The 23,630-nt window shown below is 45.4% G+C and overlaps 1 protein-coding gene across 1 annotated transcript in view; it reads right to left on the bottom strand.

Moving 5' to 3' along the window:
* Nucleotides 1–17,614: 17,614 nt before the first annotated feature.
* The window catches only part of LOC135057245 (peroxidasin homolog), a 167,396-nt gene continuing 161,380 nt past the window's right edge, over nucleotides 17,615–23,630 (bottom strand). The window contains exon 21 of the mRNA XM_063963136.1: nucleotides 17,615–19,493. Within this exon, the coding sequence (XP_063819206.1) occupies nucleotides 19,410–19,493 (84 nt within the window). The 3' untranslated portion in view covers nucleotides 17,615–19,409. The remainder of the gene's footprint in view (nucleotides 19,494–23,630) is intronic.

The raw sequence follows: 23,630 nt of genomic DNA, 5'->3' as shown, positions 1-23,630 counted from the left end.
AGTATAGGTGAGATAAATGGGTCGGAATATTAATTCCTAAATATTTAAATTTGGATTTCACCACTTTAATTTCCTTGAGTAATGCTGATGACATGTCATGTGATGTGTCGGTGCCCAACTACAACATTTCTAATTTATTTATGTTTATTTTATATCCAGGAAAAGAGCCGAACTGTGTTATAATATCTAAGATAATGGGTAAAGAATAATTGGGGTGTGACATAAACAATAACACGTCATCAGCAAATAGAGAAAGACGCAAGTCTACTCCTCCTACCATGATATAGGGGCGATTGTCTGAGGGCTATTGCAAGTGGTTCTAGGGCTACTGCAAAGAGTAACGGTGAGAGTGGACATCCTTGTCTCGTCCCCTTATAAATTTGAAAAGATTCAGAAAGTTAGCCATTACATAGAATCTTAGAATTTGAATAAGAATATAACAGGTTCAGAATATTAACGAATCTGTCAGGGAAACCAAATTTCTCAAGCGATAGATACAGACGGTCCCAATGTATTTGTTATGCACACCAGTGCTAGCAGGAATGTACTGGTGTCTGAACAGAGAGGGATGCAAAACAAATGAACTCACAGACAGACTGGGGAATATGACATTACATACATAGAAGGTGATAGGGTAACAAAATAAACACAAAGGGAACAGAGAAGCCCAAAGCAGGCCCGGCGCTACCCGCTCAGCGAAGGGATGCAGTGCAGGGAGGCGCTGGGACAGAGAGGCGCTTTCCCTGCTCTGAATCCCTTCACTGCTGCGCCGTCCTGGCCCCCCTGCTGCTGCTGCTGCTGTGTCTGTCACTGTATGACAGTCACTGGCAGCAGCGCCTGCAGAATCAAAAACCTCCTGCCTCCCCTCCCCGTGTGACAGCGGCTGAGTACGGGACAGAAGGGGGCGGAGCTAAACGGCCCGAAAGGGGCGGGGCTAAACGGGACAGAAGGGGCGGAGCTACACTGACCAGGCTGCAGTACAGAGGGAGACTGGCTTAGGTAAGTGGTGTGTGTGTGTATGGTGAGTGTGTATGTGTGCATATGGTGGGTGGGTGTGTATGTGTGTGTATATATGTGTGAATTGTGTGTGTGAGGTATGTCTGCGTACGCGCACTTTATGGACGCTAGTACTGGGGAGGGGGGCATTACGTATAATGACGCTACTACTGGGGGAGGCCATTACATGCAAGGACGCTACTACTACTGGGAGGGTGCATTACGTATAAGGACGCTACTACAGGGGGGGCATTACGCGTAACAACGCTACTACTGCTGGGGGGGGCATTACTTATAAGGACGCTACTAGTACTACGGGGGAATTGCATATAAGGAGGCTTCTACTGGGGGTGCATTATGTATAAGGACGCTACTACTACTGTGGGGCATTACGTATATGGACGATACTACTATTATGGGGAATTACGTATAAGGACGCTTTTACTACTGGGGGTGCACTACGTATAAGGACGCTACTACTGCTGGGGGGAGCATTACGTATAAGAACGCTACTACTACTTGGGGGCATTATATATAAGGACGCTACTATTACTCGGGGGGCATTACGTATAACAATGCTACCACTACTAGAGGGGCATTACGTATAAGGATGCTACTACTGGTGGGGCATTATGCATAAGGACGCTACTACTACAGGGGGGGGGGGCATTACATGTAAAGATGCTACTACTGGGGGGACCATTACGTATAAGGACGCTACTAGTACTGTGGGGAGGGGGCATTACGTATAAGGACGCTACTACAACTAGGGGGGAATTACGTACAAGGACCTTCTACTACTGGGGGTGCACTACGTATAAGGACGCTTCTACTGGGGGGGGGCATTACGTATATAAGGACGCGTCTACTACTGGGGGTGCACTACGTATAAGGACGCTTCTACTACTGGGGGGGGCATTACGTATATAAGGACGCATCTACTACTGGGGGTGCACTACGTATAAGGATGCTACTACTACTCTGGGTGCATTATGTATAAGGATGCTACTACTACTGGGGGGGCATTACGTATAAGGATGCTACTACTACTGGGGGGGCACTACGTATAAGGATGCTACTACTACTGGGGGGCATTATGTATAAGGATGCTACTACTACTGTGAGTGCATTATGTATAAGGATGCTACTACTACTGGGGTGCATTACATATAAGGACGCTACTACTACGGGTGGGGCATTACGTATAAGATTAATAAGATTGTGCTACATTGTGGCGTAATTTTAAATGGGGGTACTATTGTGTGGCCATGCCCCTTAGTTGTGAGACCACACCCCTTTTCCCGGCGCACGCCAACGGAATATGGGAGGGCGCAATTTTATAGTTTGCAGGGGGGCGCCGAACACCCTAGCACCGGCCCTGGCCCAAAGGCTAAGAAACTGGGTGTCTCCCTAGTATTAGGAATGCTCAGATGGAAAGAAGCGAGATGTTGTGATTTAATATGTAGAGAACCCGAAATGCTGTTGCTAAGGGCAACAGCAAAACCTTAAAGGGTTACCAACGGGTGTGGCAGTAAACTCCTTGGTCAGAGATGGAATAATAGATACAAGGAGAGTCTCCACAATCCTAGTCCTCACTTGCAGTGCACTGGTTCAGCTTACTGCCACTAAACTGACACCTGAACACCTTGCACAGTGAGAAAGGATTTTGGCAGGCAAGTCTGAGAATACAGCCGCAAACCTGCTAGGTTCACAGAGTAGCAAAAGAACCCCAGCAGGTTAAATGACTGACTCCAGTCTTACTGCTAGGTCTGGATTGGCAGAGTGTAATACCAAATCCCAAGGCCTATTTGCAGAAAGCAACAAACAAATACAAAGTTTACACAGTACAGGTTGAGTATCCCATATCCAAATATTCCGAAATACGGAATATTCCGAAATACAGACTTTTTTGAGTGAGAGTGAGATAGTGAAACCTTTGTTTTTTGATGACTCAATGTACACAAACTTTGTTTAATACACAAAGTTATTAAAAATATTTTATTAAATGACCTTCAGGCTGTGTGTATAAGGTGTATATGAAACACAAATGAATTGTGTGAATGTAGACACACTTTGTTTAATGTACAAAGTTATAAAAAATATTGGCTAAAATTACCTTCAGGCTGTGTGTATAAGGTGTATATGTAACATAAATGCATTCTGTGCTTAGATTTAGGTCCCATCACCATGATATCTCATTATGGTATGCGATTATTCCAAAATACGGAAAAATCCCATATCCAAAATACCTCTGGTCCCAAGCATTTTGGATAAGGGAGACTCAACCTGTACTAGCTAGCTTTCAGGAACTGACTAACCAACAAAGATTCAGCAGCATCTGCCTAACCTGAGAAGAGGGTTTATATAGCAGGTGCTGTCCACGCCCCACTCAGACCTCACAGACTGTGAGCACAAAAACCAGCACCGGATCCCCTGCCGTGCACAGAGCCTGTAACCACTGCACAGCAAAAGACCCGAACCGGAGTATCAGCTACGCTCAGGTTACTCCGCTAGCACTTGTCTCCCGGTTGCCATGACTACGTGGCAGCACAGAGCAGGAGACCCTAACAGTACCCCCCCGCTGACGAGGGGTCAAAGAACCCCTACCACCGGGTTTATCGGGGAACTGCGAGAAGAAAGAGCGTAACAGTCTGGGGGCAGGAAGATCACAACTGCGCACCCACGACCGCTCCTCCAGGCCATACCCCTTCCAGTGCACCAAAAATGACAGCCGACCCCGAACCATCTTGGAGTCAAGAATCCTTTCAACAACAAACTCCCTCTGGCCACGTATCAGAAGAGGGGAAGGTCTTCCACTGGAAGAAGGATTACTAATCGCCCGTTTTAAAAGGGAACAATTAAATGTTTTATTGATACCCAAAGAACGGGGTAGATCTAACTGAAATGCCACCGGATTGATAACCCTAGTGATCTTATAAGGACCGATGAACCGGGGGCCTAACTTATGAGATGGCTGTCTCAACTTCAAATTCTTGGTAGACAACCAGACGAAGTCTCCTAATTTGAAGCTGCAGGGTCTTTTCCGCTTATCAAAAACCCTTTTGGTCACTAATGACACAGACACAAGGGCTTTCTTCACTTTCCTCCAAATACCTCTAAGGACCGAAACCACAGAGGAACCACCAGGCATGGAGTCCTGGGGGTCAAAAGAATTGGCCTTAGGATGATGCCCATACACACAAAGGAAGGGAGAGATCCCGGTAGCAGAGTGAGCCGCGTTGTTATAGGCAAACTCCGCCATGGACAGATGAGCAACCCAGTCAGTCTGACACTTGGAGACATAACACCTGAGGAACTGCTCCAAGGACTGGTTCACCCTTTCAGTCTGCCCATTAGACTGCGGATGGTAGCCTGACGACAAGCTGACAGAAATCTGGAGATCGGAACAAAATGTCCTCCAGAATTTGGCCACAAACTGGGATCCGCGGTCAGAGACCACATCAAGTGGCAACCCGTGGAGGCGCACAACATGCAGCATAAATAATTCAGACAGGCGTCTGGCCGATGGCAGCCCAACCAATGGAACGAAGTGCGCCATCATCGAAAACCTGTCAACGACAACCCAGATGGCTGTCATCCCCGAGGATTTGGGCAAGTCCACCACAAAATCCATTGAAATGTGGGTCCATGGCTTAGATGGAATAGAGAGTGGATGTAATGGGCCAACAGGAACCCCTCTAGGAGTCTTATTTCGGGCACAGATGTCACATGCCCGAACCCACTGATCCACATCCCTAGCCACCGAGGGCCACCACACCGCCCTAGATAGCAACTCCCGAGTTCTGGCAATACCCGGGTGACCTGCCAACTTCTTGGCATGGAATTCCAGGAACACTCGCTGTCTTAACCTAGGAGGCACAAACAAAAGACCTACCGGAAGGTCTGGAGGAGCCTGCTCCTGTGCTCTAAGGACTAATGACAAGAGGTCCTGGGTAATGCCCACTTTAATACATGATGGGGACACAATGGGCAATGGCTCCTTGGTGGTCTCCTGGATTGGAGCAAAACTCCGCGAGAGCGCATCAGCCTTGATGTTTTTTGACCCAGGGCGATATGTTATCAAAAAATTAAAGCGAGCAAAAAACAAAGCCCATCGTGCCTGCCTGGCATTGAGGCGCTTCGCTGACTCTAAATATGCCAAATTCTTATGGTCGGTGAGAATTGAGACCACAAACTTAGCCCCCTCAAGCCAGTGTCTCCACTCCTCGAGTGCATCCTTAATAGCCAACAATTCCCGGTTACCCACGTCATAATTCATCTCGGCAGGCGAAAATTTACGGGAAAAGTAAGCACAGGGATGAAGGCGATTATCAGACACCCCCATCTGAGAGAGCACTGCCCCAATACCCATCTCAGAGGCATCCACCTCCACCACAAAAGGACGCTCTGGATCTGGGTGTCGCAGCACCTTGGCCGAGACAAATGCCCTTTTGAGACGGGCAAAAGCCGCTTTGGCCTCACAAGACCAGTGAGCAACATCCGCCCCTTTCTTAGTGAGTGCCACCAAGGGCGCCACTATAGACGAAAATCCAGCGATAAATCGTCTATAAAAATTTGCAAAGCCCAGAAAACGCTGAAGCGCCTTCAAACTAGTGGGCTGCACCCAATGCAGGACTGCCTGTACCTTGGAACCCTCCATTTGGAAACCTTCTGGGGAGATAATATATCCTAGAAATGTGATTTGCTGAACTTCAAATTCGCACTTCTCCAGCTTCGCCCCAAGCCGGTGGTCTCTGAGTTTCTGGAGGACTAAGCGTACATGCTTCCGATGTTCCTCCAGGGAATGGGAGAAGATTAGGATGTCATCTAAGTATACAACTAAGAATCTATCCAAATATTCCCTGAGCACATCGTTCATGAAGTCCTGGAAGACTGCCGGGGCATTACAGAGCCCAAAAGGCATCACCAAATATTCATAATGCCCTGAGTGGGTATTAAAGGCAGTCTTCCATTCATCCCCCTATCTTATTCGGATTAGATTGTACGCACCGCGTAGGTCAATCTTAGAAAAAATTGTGGCAGTACGAAGCTGGTCAAACAAGACCGAAATGAGAGGCAGTGGGTATGAGTTTTTAATCGTGATACGGTTCAATTCCCTGAAGTCGATGCAGGGTCGCAACGAACCGTCCTTTTTACCCACGAAGAAGAACCCCGACCCAACTGGAGACTGTGAAGGTCTGATAAATCCCTTAGCCAAGTTCTCCTGAATGTACTCTGCCATAGCCTGAGTCTCAGGACGTGACAGGGAGTACAACCTGCTCTTGGGAAGCTTAGCATTCGGCAACAAATCAATGGCACAGTCATAGGGGCGATGGGGAGGTAGTACCTCTGCAACTCTTTTGGAGAACACGTCCGCAAAATCTGCATAACATCCTGGCAATCCTGGCAAACTTAGCTGCGAAAGCCTGACTGGAAGGCTCAAGCAACTCCTGAAACAATCAGTACCCCAACTAAGAATCTCCCCAGAGACCCAGTCAAATTGAGGATTGTTGGCCCTTAACCAGGGTAACCCCAACACCAATGGGGCAAAAGTACAGACAGTCACATAAAAGGACAATTTTTCAGAGTGTGTGGCTCCAATAAACAAAGAAATCTGGCTAGTGCAAGAGGTAATTTTACCCTGGGATAATGGTTCCCCGTTTAACCCACAAATCTCAATTTCCGATGCCAAAGGTACTAAGGGAACAGAGTGTTTCAGGGCGAATTGGCGGTCCATAAAAACCCCGTCGGCCCCACTGTCCACAAAGGCCTCAGTCTTGACAGTTTGACCGAGGATCTTCAAGGTCACCGGAATGATAAAAGTCTTCTTGGGAAATTCTGACTTCTGGCCTGACAGGATATTTCCCATCACCCTCAGGCCCTGAAGTTTTCCAGCTTTTCTGGGCATGATACTACCACATGACCTTTATTCCCACAGTACAAACATAACCCCTGCTGTCTCCTCCGCGTCTTCTCACGCGAGGAGAGGCGGGTAGCCCCAATCTGCATAGGCTCCTCGGAAAATTCCTCAGAGTCTGAGGTTCACTTGGGAAAGAAGGAAACCTCGGTCTCCCTTTCAAGCCTGCGCTCTCTCAGCCGTCTATCCACCCGAATGGATAACTTCATGAGCTGATCCAAGCTATCAGGCAAGGGATATTGTACCAGTTGGTCTTTTAACTGGTTAGAAAGACCTCTTCGGTACTGGTGTCTCAGGGCTGGGTCATTCCACTGGGTATCATGGGCCAACCTCCGAAACTCCGTACAATAAACCTCAACTGGCCTTCGCCCTTGCTTAAGGATCGAAATCTGAGCCTCGGCTGAGGCCGTCTTGTCAGGGTCATCATACAACATGCCCAGTGCCGTAAAAAAAGCATCAACACTTTTAAGCGACGGACAGTCAGGCTGCAACCCATATGCCCAGACCTGTGGGTCTCCTTGTAGCAAGGAAATCACTATGCCCACCCGCTGAATCTCCGACCCAGAAGACTGAGGCCTAAGCTGGAAATATAGCTTGCAGCTCTCCTTGAAACAAAAGAACTGCGAGCGATCTCCAGAAAAACGATCCGGGAGATTTACTTTCGGCACCTTAACCCCTAAAGGCACTGCTGCTGCGGGAGCTCCGCCAGTGGCCTGCGAGGTGTGCATTTTAATGGACAAATCATTAAATTGTCGAGTCAGGACCTGCACCTGATCGACCACCTGTTGCAAAGTATTTTGAGGGGTATGCTCCATATTCCCACAAAATTCCAACAGGAGTATTAGGCTGCTGAATATGTTATGCACACCAGTGCTAGCAGGAATGTACTGGTGTCTGAACAGAGAGGGATGCAAAACAAATGAACTCACAGACAGACTGGGGAATATGACATTACATACATAGAAGGTGATAGGTTAACAAAATAAACACAAAGGGAACAGAGAAGCCCAAAGGCTGAGAAACTGGGTGTCTCCCTAGTATTAGGAATGCTCAGATGGAAAGAAGCGAGATGTTGTGATTTAATACGTAGAGAACCCGAAATGCTGTTGCTAAGGGCAACAGCAAAACCCTAAAGGGTTACCAACGGGTGTGGCAGTAAACTCCTTGGTCAGAGATGGAATAATAGACACAAGGAGAGTCTCCACAATCCTAGTCCTCACTTGCAGTGCACTGGTTCAGCTTACTGCCACTAAACTGACACCTGAACACCTTGCACAGTGAGAAAGGATTTTGGCAGGCAAGTCTGAGAATACAGCCGCAAACCTGCTAGGTTCACAGAGTAGCAAAAGAACCCCAGCAGGTTAAATGACTGACTCCAGTCTTACTGCTAGGTCTGGATTGGCAGAGTGTAATACCAAATCCCAAGGCCTATTTGCAGAAAGCAACAAACAAATGCAAAGTTTACACAGTACTAGCTAGCTTTCAGGAACTGACTAACCAACAAAGATTCAGCAGCATCTGCCTAACCTGAGAAGAGGGTTTATATAGCAGGTGCTGTCCACGCCCCACTCAGACCTCACAGACTGTGAGCACAAAAACCAGCACCGGATCCCCTGCCGTGCACAGAGCCTGTAACCACTGCACAGCAAAAGACCTGAACCGGAGTATCAGCTACGCTCAGGTTACTCCGCTAGCACTTGTCTCCCGGTTGCCATGACTACGTGGCAGCACAGAGCAGGAGACCCTAACAGTATTCTATCAAATGCCTTTTCTGCATCTAGGGCAAGGATAGCTTGTGGTGTCTTCTTGTTAGAGTTCTGTGCATCTGAAATAGCTGCCAATACTCTTCGGATGTTTACTGTCGAGTTCCGGACAATTATAAACCCTGTCTGATCTTTATGAATTATATGCGGGAGGATATATTTTACCCTTTCTGCAAAAATTTTAGTAAGCATTTTATAATCAGCATTCAAAAGTGATATTGGGCGATAGGAGCCCAGATCTGCCAGATCTCTACATTGTTTGGGGATGATGTTTATGGTGGCTGAATTTGAAATGATCCGGGACCTTTTCTAATGTAAAAAGTATGTTATAAAAGAGCGTTATTTGAGGATTAATTCTGGGTGCTAGTATCTTATAATATTCTGCAGTATACCCATTGGGGCCTGGTGTTTTGCCATTTTTTAAACGTTTAATAGCACAAGATACTTCTTCCTCAGTGATAGGGCCTATAAGGGATTCTACTAATTGTTCTGGGATTCGAGGGATAGGTAAGTCTTCCCAGAACCTTGCAACTTCTGCTGCAGGATAGGCGGATGGTTGTGAGTACAACAAGGCGTAGAATTTAGTATTAATATCAGCTACAGTATCTGTGCATTGGTAGTTCTAAAGGTACCATCAGGCTTATCTAATGGTCTAACCACCATCGGCGGTTATTGTCCTTTTAAAATGGTAGATAGAAGTTTACCACTTCTGTTGCCATTATTGTAGAATCTATGGTCTTTTTTAAAGGAAAAACATTCTTCCATCTTAGTAAACATGCCATCATAATGTGATTTAGCTTCAAAATATATTAGAATTAGGGTGGGATTTATATGTTTGAAACGCATCTGTCAAAGCTTGTTGGGCCTTGACATGATCATCCCTCAGAGATTTCCTAGTTGATGACACATAAGAAATAATGCTACCTCGGATTACGGCCTTGGACGCCTGCCAAAATAATACGGGATTATCTGATGCGAAGGGAAGGTTGTTTAATCGATACTCATCCCAGGCGTCTTCTAATTTTTAGTGAATTAGAAAGAGCCGTGGGAAATTTCCACGATCTAAAAGGGCTTTGCTTTATATTTGTATGTACTTCAAACCAAATCAGTGCATGGTCTGAGAAGCTGATAGGTTCCATTTGGATATGAGGTATTTTATTGATTAAAGTATGAGAACATAAGACCAGTCGCCGCAGATAGGCAGGAGAATTCCTTTGTGTAGGGTTATGTAACCTCAAAATATCTAGTAGTTTTAGTCGTTTGGAGAAATAAGGCACCCCCATTTTCTGGGGTTTACGCCTTCCTACTGAAGGCCTTTGTTTATCTAACTGGATAGATGAGATCAAATTAAAGTCCCCACAAATAATCAGTGGGGTGTCCACTTTCGGTAAAAGTTTGGCTAATAATGTCTGGAAGAAAGGCCTGGAATATATGTTAGGGGTGTATATATTACAAAGAGTCAACTTGAATTTGGCCATTAAAACTTCACATATAAGTATGCGACCATCCGGGTCAGCGTTAAAGGAGATTAACTCTATATCTAAGTGCTGTTTAACCAAAATAACCACCCCTCTTGCCTTTGAATTAAACGGACCTTCCATCTCAAAGTGTTTAGTTTTAATATTTCTGATAGTATGAAATGCGTTTCTTTAAGGAGAAGCATATTTAATTTCATTTTGTCAGCATAAATGAGAATTTTCTTGCGTTTCCGGGGGGAGTTAACGCCTCCTATATTCCAGGATCCTATCTTCCAACAAGCCATTCTATATCACACGAGAAAAATACAAAATGTCAAAAACGGGAGCATCAGCATAATATATAGAGTAACGACGTAATGGTGCCCATGTGCAGTTGGGGGGGGGACATGAGGGAAAAAACATGGAAGATATAACAGGAAAGTAAAAAGAAACCATAAGAAATAATGAAAGAAAAAAAAAACCACAGGGTGGCGGTAGAAATACAATGAACTTCCAGAAGGAGCTTCAAGCTTAGAATCAAACACAGGTAAATGTCCAGTATCATAGGAGACATTATCCTAGCCACTAACACCCAAGAATCTAAACATTGTTATTCAGTAATAAAGGTATGTCTAGAATAACTTTAAAGAAGATCCTTGAGCAGCAATAAAAACAAAAGTATAACCAGGGCCGTAACTAGGGGGGGGCTAGGGGGTCACGCGCCCCGGGCGCTGGAGCGAGGGGGGCGCTGGTGAGGCTGTTTCCACAGCCAAAATTTTTTGAGGGCAGCGGGCACTGTGCGCGATGCTGTCACACGCATCACGCATTGAGGGAGGAGAAGGAGAGAGAACGGAGAGTCTGGCAGCAGCTAGCAGGTTTGAACAATGGCACGCGGGACTGATGAGGGCATGCTGGCTGCAGTCAGTGACAGTGAATGAGTCACTGTCACTCACGCTGCAGCACTGCAGGCTCCTCTGACAGAGGAACGTCCACAGCAGTCTCCGGCAGCCCTGAGCAGTGCACACAGTCCTCCCCCATGCCTGGGAACAGGGGGAGGGACACAGTGCAGCAGCGTGGACTCTGAACGAGGGGGAACTGGAGCCGACCTGTGACAGAGAGAGGAGATTTATGAGGTATGTTTCTCTGCCATACAGCTCCCCCTCTACAATGTGTGTGTGTGTGTGTGTGTGTGTGTGTGTGTGTCAGTGTGCATCTGGTCCCTACACAGTGTGTGTGTGTGTGTGTGTGTGTGTGTGTGTGTGTGTGTTTGTGTGTGTGTGTGTCAGTGTGCATCTGGTCCGTATATACAGTGTGTGTGTGTCAGTGTGCATCTGGTCCGCATATACAGTGTGTGTGTGTGTGTGTCAGTGTGCATCTTTTCTGTATACAGTGTGTGTGTGTGTGTGTGTGTGTGTGTCAGTGCTCGTCAGTGCTCATCTGGTCCCTATACCGTGTGTGTGTGTGTGTGTGTGTGTGTGTGTGTGTGTGTGTGTGTGTGTGTCAATGTGTTCATATACAATCTGTTTTTATGTCAGTGTGCTCCTGGTCTGTGTGTGGGTGTCAGTGTTCCCCTGGGACCTGCACCATATGTGTGTCAGTGTGCCCCCTATATAATCTATGTAATGTGTATACACGGCTCCTCTGTGCTGTAATGTGCATAAGTGTCTCCTCTGCGGTGTAACGTGTATAAGCTGTTGTACTGTGGTGTAACATGTATAAATAGCTCCTCTGTGGTGTAACGTGTGGGATTATATATTTTGATTGTATTTTAATTATAATTGTATTTTTTATTTTAATATTTAATTTAATTGAATTTATGTTTTTTATTTATTTAATGTTTTTGTTTTTTTTTTGGGGGGGGGGGGCCGCAAATTTACTGTCTTGCCCCGGGTGAGAGCAATCCTAGTTTCGGCCCTGGTATAACTTGTATGAATAAACCGAACATAAATATGTATCTAGTGAGCACAAATAAACACATTTCTAACTAATCATATTATATAGCAGCATATATCTTTGAGGGATAAGTGTAATACCATTGACAGCGACAGCAAAAGAGCTGTGAACCTTGTGACACTGGTGACTCTTTTTCTGACGTCTGTGTACATTTTCGGTATCGCCTGCCTAGAGAAATGGAACCTAGATGGTATTTGGTGCCGGGGACACAGTACCTCAATCAATTCTCTAGTTCCCTGTGAATTAACGGTGGATACCGGAAACACGTTTTTCACCACCCAGGCTGCCAAGGCCTGAGTTATCCGCTTTGCAGCAGGACGACTGCTGTGATATTTCATCTTCCTCGCAAATGACTGTTGGACAGTCAATTGCTTACTGGAAGTAGTACAAGTGGTCTTCCGACTTCCCCTCTGGGATGACGATCGACTCCCAGCAGCAACAACAGCAGCGCCAGCAGCAATAGGCGTTACACTCAAGGATGCATCAGAGGAATCCCATGCAGGAGAGGACTCGTCAGACTTGACAGTGACATGGCCTGCAGGACTATTGGTTTTCCTGTCTAAGGAGGAAATTGAAACTGAGGGAGTTGGTGGTGTGGTTTGCAGGAGCTTGGTTACAAGAGGAAGGGATTTAGTTGGCAGTGGACTGCTTCCGCTGTCACCCAAAGTTTTTGAACTTGTCAATGACTTCTGATGAATGCGCTCCAGGTGACGTATAAGGGAGGATGTTCCTAGGTGGTTAACGTCCTTACCTCTACTTATTACAGCTTGACAAAGGCAACACACGGCTTGACACCAGTTGTCCGCATTTCTGTTGAAATAATTCCACACCGAAGAGGTGATTTTTTTGTATTTTGACCAGGCATGTCAATGGCCATATTCGTCCCACAGACAACAGGTGTCTACCCGGGTGCCTGACTTAAACAAACCACCTCACCATCAGAATCCTCCTTGTCAATTTCCTCCCCAGCGCCAGCAACACCCATATCCTCATCCTGGTGTACTTCAACAGTGACATCTTCAGTTTGACTATCAGGAACTGGACTGCGGGTGCTCCTTCCAGCATTTGCAGGGGGCGTGCAAATTGTGGAAGGCGCCACCTCTTCCCGTCCAGTGTTGGGAAGGTCAGGCATCGCAACGGACACAATTGGACTCTCCTTGGGGATTTGTGATTTAGAAGAACGCACAGTTCTTTGCTGTGCTTTTGCCAGCTTAAGTCTTTTAATTTTTCTAGCGAGAGGATGAGTGCTTCCATCCTCATGTGAAGCTGCACCACTAGCCATGAACATAGGCCAGGGCCTCAGTCCGTTCCTTGCCACTCCGTATCGTAAATGGCATATTGGCATGTTTACGCTTCTCCTCAGACACTTTTAATTTAGATTTTTGGGTCATTTTACTGAACTTTTGTTTTTTGAATTTTACATGCTCTCTACTATGACATTGGGCATCGGCCTTGGCAGACGACTTTGATGGCATTTCATCGTCTCGGCCATGACTAGTGGCAGCAGCTTCAGCACGAGGTGGAAGTGGATCTTGATCTTTCCCTATTTTACCCTCCACATTTTTGTTCTCCATTTTTTAATGTGTCGAATTATATGCCAGTAATATATCAATAGCAATGGCCTACTACTATATATACTGCGCACAAAAACTTAAATGCACCACAGGTATGGATGGATAGTATACTTGATGACACAGAGGTAGGTAGAGCAGTGGCCTACTGTACCGTACTGCTATATATTATGTACTGGTGGTCAGCAAAATTATGCACTGTCCTACTACTGTATATATATACTGTGCACAAAAACTTAAATGCACCACAGGTATGGATGGATAGTATACTTGACAACACAGAGGTAGGTAGAGCAGTGGCCTACTGTACTGTACTGCTATATATTATATACTGGTGGTCAGTAAATTTATGCACTGTCCTACTACTGTATATATATACTGCGCACAAAAACTTAAATGCACCACAGGTATGGATGGATAGTATACTTGATGACACAGAGGTAGGTAGAGCAGTGGACTACTGTACCGTACTGCTATATATTATATACTGGTGGTCAGCAAAATTATGCACTGTCCTACTACTGTATATATATACTGCGCACAAAAACTTAAATGCACCACAGGTATGGATGGATAGTATACTTGACGACACAGAGGTAGGTAGAGCAGTGGCCTACTGTACTGTACTGCTATATATTATATACTAGTGGTCAGCAAAGTTATGCACTGTCCTACTACTATATATATATACTGCACACAAAAACTTAAATGCACCACAGGTATGGATGGATAGTATACTTGACGACACAGAGGTAGGTAGAGCAGTGGACTACTGTACTGTACTGATATAATTCTGGTGGTCACTGGTAAGCAAAATTCTGTACTGTCCTCCTACTATATACTACAATGCAGCACAGATATGGAGCGTTTTTCAGGCAGAGAACGTATAATACTGGAGGTCACTGGTCAGCAAAACTCTGCACTGTCCTCCTACTATATAATACTGGTGGTCCCCAGTCCCCACAATAAAGCACACTGAGCAGAGATATTTGCAGCACACTGAGCACAGATATGGAGCGTTTTTCAGGCAGAGAACGTAGATATTTGCAGCACACTGAGCACAGATATTTGCAGCACACGGAGCACAGATATTTGCAGCACACTGAGCACAGAAACTGAGAGAACGCCAGCCACGTCCTCTCACTATCATCTCCAATGTACGAGTGAAAAATGGCGTCGACGCGCGGCTCCTTATATAGAATACGAATCTTGAGAGAATCCGACAGCGGGATGACGACGTTCGGGCGCGCTCGGGTTAACCGAGCAAGGCGGGAGGATCCGAGTCTGCTCGGAACCGTGCAAAAATAGGTGAAGTTCGGGGGGGTTCGGATCCCGAGGAACCGAACCCGCTCATCACTATATATAATGTGTAATCACTATGACAAAACTCCAATCAGTACATGTATCAAAGACAAATTTTGAAAAAGTAATTCATGACTTTATTTTTTTATATAAGGTATGTTAATGTTGCATTTTTTTAATATAATAAACATAAAAAGTATTGTTACAGTGTGTGTGTGTGTGTGTGTGTGTGTGTGTGTGTGTGTGTGTGTGTGTGTGTGTGTGTGTATAGGAAATACACAAATGACAATTATATATTTATCAAACAATTCTCAGTGAATGATGTTATTTTGCGCAAGAGACAACTGCAGCTGAGGTCTCCTCTCAAGGGTACCAACACTTGAATAAATTTAGATCAACAGAAAAAAATGGAGTCGACCACCAGCGCTGTTAATGTCGAGTAAGTGTGCGAATATCTCTCAACTGATGTTACTCCTCAGTCAACCATCAGGGAATGTTTTCAATCAAATGTTCCTTGTTTGATGTACCTCACTCACCGCCGTACAATGAAATTTCCTCTTATAAAGGTATCTTTTCCTTGTACGATTGGAGTCGGCAAACCATTAATTCTTATACCTTGTAAATAATTTAGGGAGGATAACTGATAATTTGATATACCTTACTCACCGACGTACGGTGAGGTTTCCTCATATAAAGGTATCTTTTCCTATAGTTTAAAAACCAGCATCAAAAGGGCATATGGTAATGAACTCACCATTGGTCTAGGCCCTATGTTCATCCAAAGGTTTCTTTATAACTGCAGCATAGGTCACTTCAAAAAAAAAAACCGGATGGTTTTTCCTTAAAATATGGATAGGAATACTGGATACTTCGTAAAAGATATTTTTAATTCATAAAACAAAAATTGTCCATACATAAAATGTTTTAAAAAGCAGGGATTACATCACTCCACTCCATAAGGACCTCAAACATCAACCGGTCTGCCAATCAAGTCCCCAAAGGCAGCACAAAACGGGGGGGGAAAAAGGTTAATCTTGAGGAAAAAAGATCTTACTCCTTATATGGATGGGGATGTTTCCTCCCTGTAGTTCATATCACCAACGCGTTTCGGAAATGTTTCCTTCCTCAGGACCCTGAGGAAGGAAACATTTCCGAAACGCGTTGGTGATATGAACTACAGGGAGGAAACATCCCCATCCATATAAGGAGTAAGATCTTTTTTCCTCAAGATTAACCTTTTTCCCCCCCGTTTTGTGCTGCCTTTGGGGACTTGATTGGCAGACCGGTTGATGTTTGAGGTCCTTATGGAGTGGAGTGATGTAATCCCTGCTTTTTAAAACATTTTATGTATGGACAATTTTTGTTTTATGAATTAAAAATATCTTTTACGAAGTATCCAGTATTCCTATCCATATTTTAAGGAAAAACCATCCGGTTTTTTTTTTTGAAGTGACCTATGCTGCAGTTATAAAGAAACCTTTGGATGAACATAGGGCCTAGACCAATGGTGAGTTCATTACCATATGCCCTTTTGATGCTGGTTTTTAAACTATAGGAAAAGATACCTTTATATGAGGAAACCTCACCGTACGTCGGTGAGTAAGGTATATCAAATTATCAGTTATCCTCCCTAAATTATTTACAAGGTATAAGAATTAATGGTTTGCCGACTCCAATCGTACAAGGAAAAGATACCTTTATAAGAGGAAATTTCATTGTACGGCGGTGAGTGAGATACATCAAACAAGGAACATTTGATTGAAAACATTCCCTGATGGTTGACTGAGGAGTAACATCAGTTGAGAGATATTCGCACACTTACTCGACATTAACAGCGCTGGTGGTCGACTCCATTTTTTTCTGTTGATCTAATTATATATTTATGTAGGAGTATGCATACTATACTGTAGTGATGTAATGTCAGCAAATGACATGTCTGAATGGGAGGATCATTTCATAAAAGCACGTTCTTTGGTCGGAAGCCAAAACACATAATAAGGAAAAAGTGTTGCAATGTTAGAATAGAAGTCACCACAGAATTTACGCAGGGACGTGTAAAGAGGCACTGGCTAGTACCAGAACCAGATTTACACACAATATATGAGCCCCAAGGTACATTTGGGCATTAAGGCCAGTACTCACTGGCCGATGTGAGAGAGATGTGTGCTGAGCGAACCGCTCAGCACACATCTCTCCCGCCGCTCAGCACAGCACGATGTGTGCAGAGTGTGCAGAGTGTGCGGAGTGTGCGGGGGGAGACAGGGAGGGGGCTCACTTCACTCAGTGGGTGAAGTGAGCGACCCGCTAGATTGGCCTGCATGCAGGCCAATCTAGCAGCAGCGATAGCGATGCACGGGGCTGCGCATCGCTATCGTTGTAGGTAGTACACACGGAGCAATAATGCTTAAATTCTAAGCAATCTGGTCAGATTGCTTAGAATATCTCTCCGTGAGTACCCCCCTTTATACACAGGTGCAGCAGTATATACTGCTGGAAGTTTGGTGAGTGTTGATTAGAGATGTGGGGAAAGATAGGCACTTGCCATAGACTTTTTACTCCAAAGTATTGACTATAAAAATTATTAGAATAATACAAAGGAGATATTTATAATATAATAGTTGTATTTTTCATATACTTTATATAATCCATACTTAGGCGTATGCGTTAGTATGACAGGAAAGGCTCACCTCCGAACACGTCACTTCTACAAGAAAATAAATAAAGGTTCTTGCCAACTTTTGTACATTTCCCCCTCACTCTCCTCCACCATCTTCCAGGAGCTGAAGGAAGACTATCTTCTTCTTTTTTTTTTTTCCAGTCGGACTATAAATCACGGTACTTCACCCAAGTTCAATAATAGGTCTAGCACATCCAGTCACCTGCACACAATGCAGGTTATTTAGGTAGCACAAAACATCAAATGTGCAGTACAAATACAAAGTCAGATAGGTCCCAACTATGTGCCTCAAACTGGATCAAACAACATAAACTGCCCCCAGAGACAAACAGGCCTATGCAACCAGATGCCCACATTCTTGTAGAAGTTTGCACAGGGCGCAGACAGGTGGTGGGCAGTGAGAATGCTTTGCATTGGGGATCATTCCGAGTTGTTCGCTCGTTGCCGATTTTCACTATACTGCGATTAGTCACTTACTGCGCATGCGCAAGGTTCGCAGAGCGCATGCGCTTAGTTATTTTACACAAAAGTTAGGTATTTTACTCACGGCATAACAAAGCTTTTTCATCGCTGTGCTGATCGTAGTGTGATTGACAGGAAGTGGGTGTTTCTGGGCGGAAACTGGACGTTTTATGGGAGCGTGCGGAAAAACGCAGGCGTTCGAGTTGCAAAACGCGGGAGTGGCTGGAGAAACGGGGGAGTGGCTGGGCAAACGCTGGGAGTGTTTGTGACATCAAACCAGGAACGAAAAGGACTGAGCTGGTCGCAATGGCTGAGTAAGTCTGGAGCTACTCAGAAACTGCGGGGTAATCGTTACGAGAAAATTAGCGAAGCTTTTGTTCGCAATTCTTCTATGCTAAGATACACTCCCAGTAGGCGGCGGCTTAGCGTGTGCAATGCTCCTAAAAGCAGCTAGCGAGCGAACAACTCGGAATCACCCCCATTGTACTGAGTAAGCGTACCAGTACACAAAAAAGTTTAGCATAAACTAGTTTATTGCAATGATATAAAAAAGGTGGAGGCAGCATTTTAGAAGCTCTCTTTGTTGCACAGATGGAGGCACAGCAATTTCCTCTTCCCAAAGACTTGCATCTGACATCTGAGGTTTGTTGGCTTGTACTGGGAGGACTGAGGTAAAAACAAGGTGTTTTGAACAGTGAATTGAATATACTCTACTGTAAATGTGACCCAGTGGAAGCTGCCATTGTGGAGTCTGAAACCATATTCAGTCCATCAATTCATTAGGAACCAATGCATGCCCATGAATATGGAATCAGCCCAAATAATGAATGCATTAGAGGAGTGCAATGGGCTGGCACAGACCAGAACTTTACACTAAAGTCAAAACTGACCCAGTAATCATATTTATGTCCTGGTACATTAAGGATGTATAGCTTAGATTAGCATTACATTAGAATAATGTTAAAAGCAGAAACAGAGCTATCGGCACTGCAGGTTCCCAATAATGATGTATATATTCATCACTGGATGCAGGACGAAGGGTAGAATTGAACAACAGTACAAGTCAGAAAGTATGGAGATCTTTTAGTGTTCTGATGGCGGATGGATGGTTCACTCCTAAGTAATGAGTAAACAAGAGTCAGGATTTCATTCGTGGTTGAACAAAATATATACACATCCTGGAGTGATCTCAGTTTTCAAGGTTGAGTTGTGACTGTAGATAGTGATAGTGAATTGGTCCTTTCATTTCTTCAATTCAGAGTCCCGAATTATCATGTATTCCCTGTATATGAAGCAACCTGCTGCAAAATATCATTGCTGCAGATCCTGGGGTTCTGCTCCTGTATCTGGAAACATCTTTTGCCAGTGCCTCAGCTGAGCTTCAATCGCCTGCACCTTAATTAACATAAAATGTGATACATTAATATTTTATGCATATCAGAGGGTTATTTCCATTAATTATGAACATGCACTAAAATGGCAGTACACTATAAATCTTTCTAATACCCAACAGGATATTTTACTCAGACAGTACCAATCTGTGGTGGTCAAAGGGGTGTAATGAGTGGAAATGGTGTGTGTGTGTGTATATGTGTGACAACAGATCAAGTCGACACTTGCAGCATGAATGTAACACAGGTCTTTACTCAGCCTGAGCCAGACACGTAATGAAAATAAACAGCAAACCAAAAAGGAAGTGAGTCACCTCGGCATGACATCACTTCCCTAGATATACAGCATGCATTTACATCCCCCCTTTTAACTGTAAGGATACAGAACATAGATGAAGCATTTTCAACAATATTAGGTGTGAACAAAATAAGATTATTATACAATAAAGTCTTGGAACTTTGGGTTGGGATTGGACACACGACCTGATCTGGTAATGGTATTACTTCAGAAGTGGTCTCTGAGGAGGGACTGTCCATTCAATGCAAATTATCACTGACATTAGTTGCAGCTGTCAGAGGCAAACGCAGGGGGGGGGGGGTTTCTGGTTGCCCAGAAACCCCCCTCCTCTTGGCAAGTGGCAAATTATGACAACAATACCAATGGTATATATCATACAATTACTAAAGTCACTGCCGCATCATGCCCAGTGGTAACAGTTTTTTCTATTAATTTTGCTGTGTGTGTGGTTCTGAGCCCTCATTCAGTGCACTGGACCAAAGAGTAGCTACCAGTAAGAAGAGACAGGTACCTTCCCGTGAGGTGGGAGAATGTGTGTTTAGAAAGTGCAGTACTGGTTCTATAATGTTTGTGCATTTATTTATTGTAGTATGTTTAACCTTTTCCTGACCACTTATATTATTTATTTTATTGAAATATATTTGCTTCAGCCTATACTATAGATCATCTATACTGTATTCCATATTCCGCAGAGTGGGATATTTGCAGATTGCATTTGGAAACCTCCCTCTAGAAATCCTGCGTTTGCCACTGGCTGTGGTAGAAAGTGATGAGTTAAGCTGTGTAGAGCTTTCTTCAGGTACACTTAACAGATGGCGGAATTGTGTTCATAGAGGGCACTATCGGACTTTACCACGTAGCTATTTGGACGATCTGCAAGATGCTGAACCACTGCCATTCTGTCAAATCCTTGCTTGGTTTGCATGCGGACAGGCTGGCCTGGAGACAGTGGTGCCTGCGGTATGCTGATCGGTCATAAGAAGCTTTGGCAGGCATTCTGCATTTGCTGATGTTCTCCTGTACCTGTGGCTCTACTCTGGGTTGCAGGAGCTGTTTTGCCATTGGGATGCTTGTACGGGTGCGCCGTGCTAATAGGCACTGTGCAGGGGATGGAAGTCCATCACGGGGCGTGTTTCTCAAGTTTAACAGTGCCAAGTATATGTCCAATCCATCTCATTCACACGTTTCCATTAGGTGCTTTGCAGAGCGGACTGCATGCTCTGCCAATCCATTTGACTGTGGGTAGTGTGGACTACTAGTGATGTGCTTGAAGTCCCATGTATTTACAAAGTCCTTGAACTCTCTACTCTTGAATTGCATTATCAGTGATCAGCTGCTGTGGGGTGCCATGTGCTGCAAAGTGTCTCTTCAGCTTTGCAATGACCATTTGACTTGTGGTGCTGGGCAAGTAGTTTATTTCGAACCATCCTGAATAGAAGTCAACTAGTACCAGGTACTTCTTCCTCCTCCATTCAAATAGATCAGCCGCAAGAATGGACCATGGTAGATCAGGAATGTCATAGAGCAGCATGGGCTCCCGTGGCAGGTGTGGACGCAAGGCATTGCAGGGTGCACAAGACGAGACAGCATGGTCAATGTCACCGTACATGGAGGGCCAGAACGTGGTTTCACGGGCCCTATGCTTGGTAGCCTCCAGGCCGGCATGGCCCTGGTGCATTTACTGGGTGTAGAACGCCTGAAGGGCAGCTGGAATCACAATGCGATGACCCCGCAGGATGACACCATCAATCACGGTGAGTTCATCTCTCATACAGTAGAAGGAGCGAAGGCAGTGCGGCAGTTCCTTAGAAGAGGATGGCCAGCCATTGAGAATCACAGCAGAGAGACACTGGCAAAGATCATCCGCAAGTGTAGCAGCACGCAGTTCATCCTGCCGTTTGGTACAGAGCACCTCCACAGCCATGACCTCATAGTCATCCTCAGTAGTGTTCATGTCAGTAGTCGAAAGGAAGGCTCCAGACAGAGCATCAGCAACGTGCTTTTCTTTGCGTCGCGTATATATGACATCCAGGTTGTACCGCTGCAGCTTGAGCATCATGCCCTGAATGCGGAAAGAAGCAGTGTGGATGGTCTTCTTCAGTATGGTGATGAGAGGCTGATGGTTGGTTTCCACTGTGACAGGACGGCTATAGATGAAGTCGTGGAAACGGTTGCAGGCGAACACCAGTGTCAACAGTTCTTTCTCAATTTGTGCATACCTGGTTTCAGTGTCAGTGAGGGCCCTGCAAGCAAAATCCACTGGTTTGTGGTGTTGGAGGCACACGACTCCTAGACCACTTTGTGAAGTGTCGGCAGAGAGGACTACCGGATCATGCACGTTGAAATATTGCAGTACCGGGGGATTCGTCAGCATGGTCTTCAATAGATCAACCGCAGCCATGTGAGTGTCCAGCCAGCACCATTCGGAGTCCTGGTGGAGTAGCTGCCGCAAAGGTGCCGTGGTTTCACTGTATTGTGGAACAAATTTGGGGGGTCATTCCTAGTTGATCGCTCGCTAGCAGTTTTTAGCAGCCGTGCAAACGCATTGTCGCCGGCCACCGGAGAGTGCATTTTCGCTTTGCAGAAGTGCGAACGCTTGTGCAGCAGAGCGCCTGCAAAATCTTTTAGTGCAAAACAAGACCAACCCTGTGGTTACTCTTCGTGTGCGTTGATTCTAATGACGGAGGAATGGTTTTGACGTCACACACCCGCCCAGCGAACTCGCAGCCATGCCTGCGTTTTTTCTGCCACGCTTGCGTTTTTCTAAGCACTCTCTGAAAACGGTCAGTTGACACCCAGAAACGCCCACTTCATGTCAATCTTCCTGCGTTCGGCCATGCGACTAGAATGTTTGTTACACTGTGTGCAAACCAACGATGCTCATTGTACCCATACGACGTGCCAGCGCATTGCAGTGCATACGCATGCGCAGAAATGCCAATTTTTAGCCTGATCGCTGCGCTGCGAACAACGGCAGCTAACGATCAACTCGGAATGACCCCCTTAGATAGGTAGTTGGTCATCCCCAGGAAGCGCTGCAGTGCCTGTTGGTCGGCTGGAAGTGGCATTTGCTGGATGGCAGGGATTTTATTCGGGTCCGGTTTGATGCCTTGACTAGTGAGTACGTGGCCCACGTATGCCACTTCTGTAACTCTAAACCTGCATTTGTTTGGATTGAGCTTGAGGTTCAAGTACCTGGTGCAGTCGCTGGTCGTGTTCTTCCTTGGTGCGGCCCCACATCAGGATGTCATTGACGATGATTTCACAGGGATAGCCTGCAAAAAGTTGCTCCATGCAATGCTGGAAGACCTCACTGCCCGTAGTGATTCCATAGGGCATGCGAAGGAAGACATACTGCCCTATCGGGGTCATGAACGCGGTGAGCAGGGACGAAGCTCTGTCCAAAGGGATTTGCCAGAATCCGCACTTTGCATCTAGGGTACTGAAAACTGTGGCACCTGGCATGTCAGCAATCACTTGCTTGATGGTGCGGAGAGGGTGATATGGACGCAGCAGTGATTTGTTCAAGTGTACTGGATCAATACAAAGACGTACAGTCCCATCCTTTTTTGATGCGGCCACCATGGCGCACACCCACTGTGTCACTTCCTCTATGGGGGCAATGACACCCAATTGAGTCATTCTGTGGATCTCTTTAATGACTTTATCTTTCATTGTGATAGGAACCCTCTGGGGGGCACAGACAGTAGGTACAATGGAGTCATCCAGCCTCATATGGTACACAACAGGAAGCTTGCCAAGTGTACTGCAATCAAATAAATCCTGAATCTCTGGGACGGTCATCTGTATTACGTATACCTCAGGCCCCAATTTGAGTAGGCC

The sequence above is a fragment of the Pseudophryne corroboree genome, chromosome 3 (assembly GCF_028390025.1).
Source record: "Pseudophryne corroboree isolate aPseCor3 chromosome 3, aPseCor3.hap2, whole genome shotgun sequence".
Lineage (NCBI taxonomy): Eukaryota > Metazoa > Chordata > Amphibia > Anura > Myobatrachidae > Pseudophryne > Pseudophryne corroboree.
Note: the sequence above shows the minus strand (reverse complement) of the source record. Positions and strands in the feature narration are given on the sequence as shown.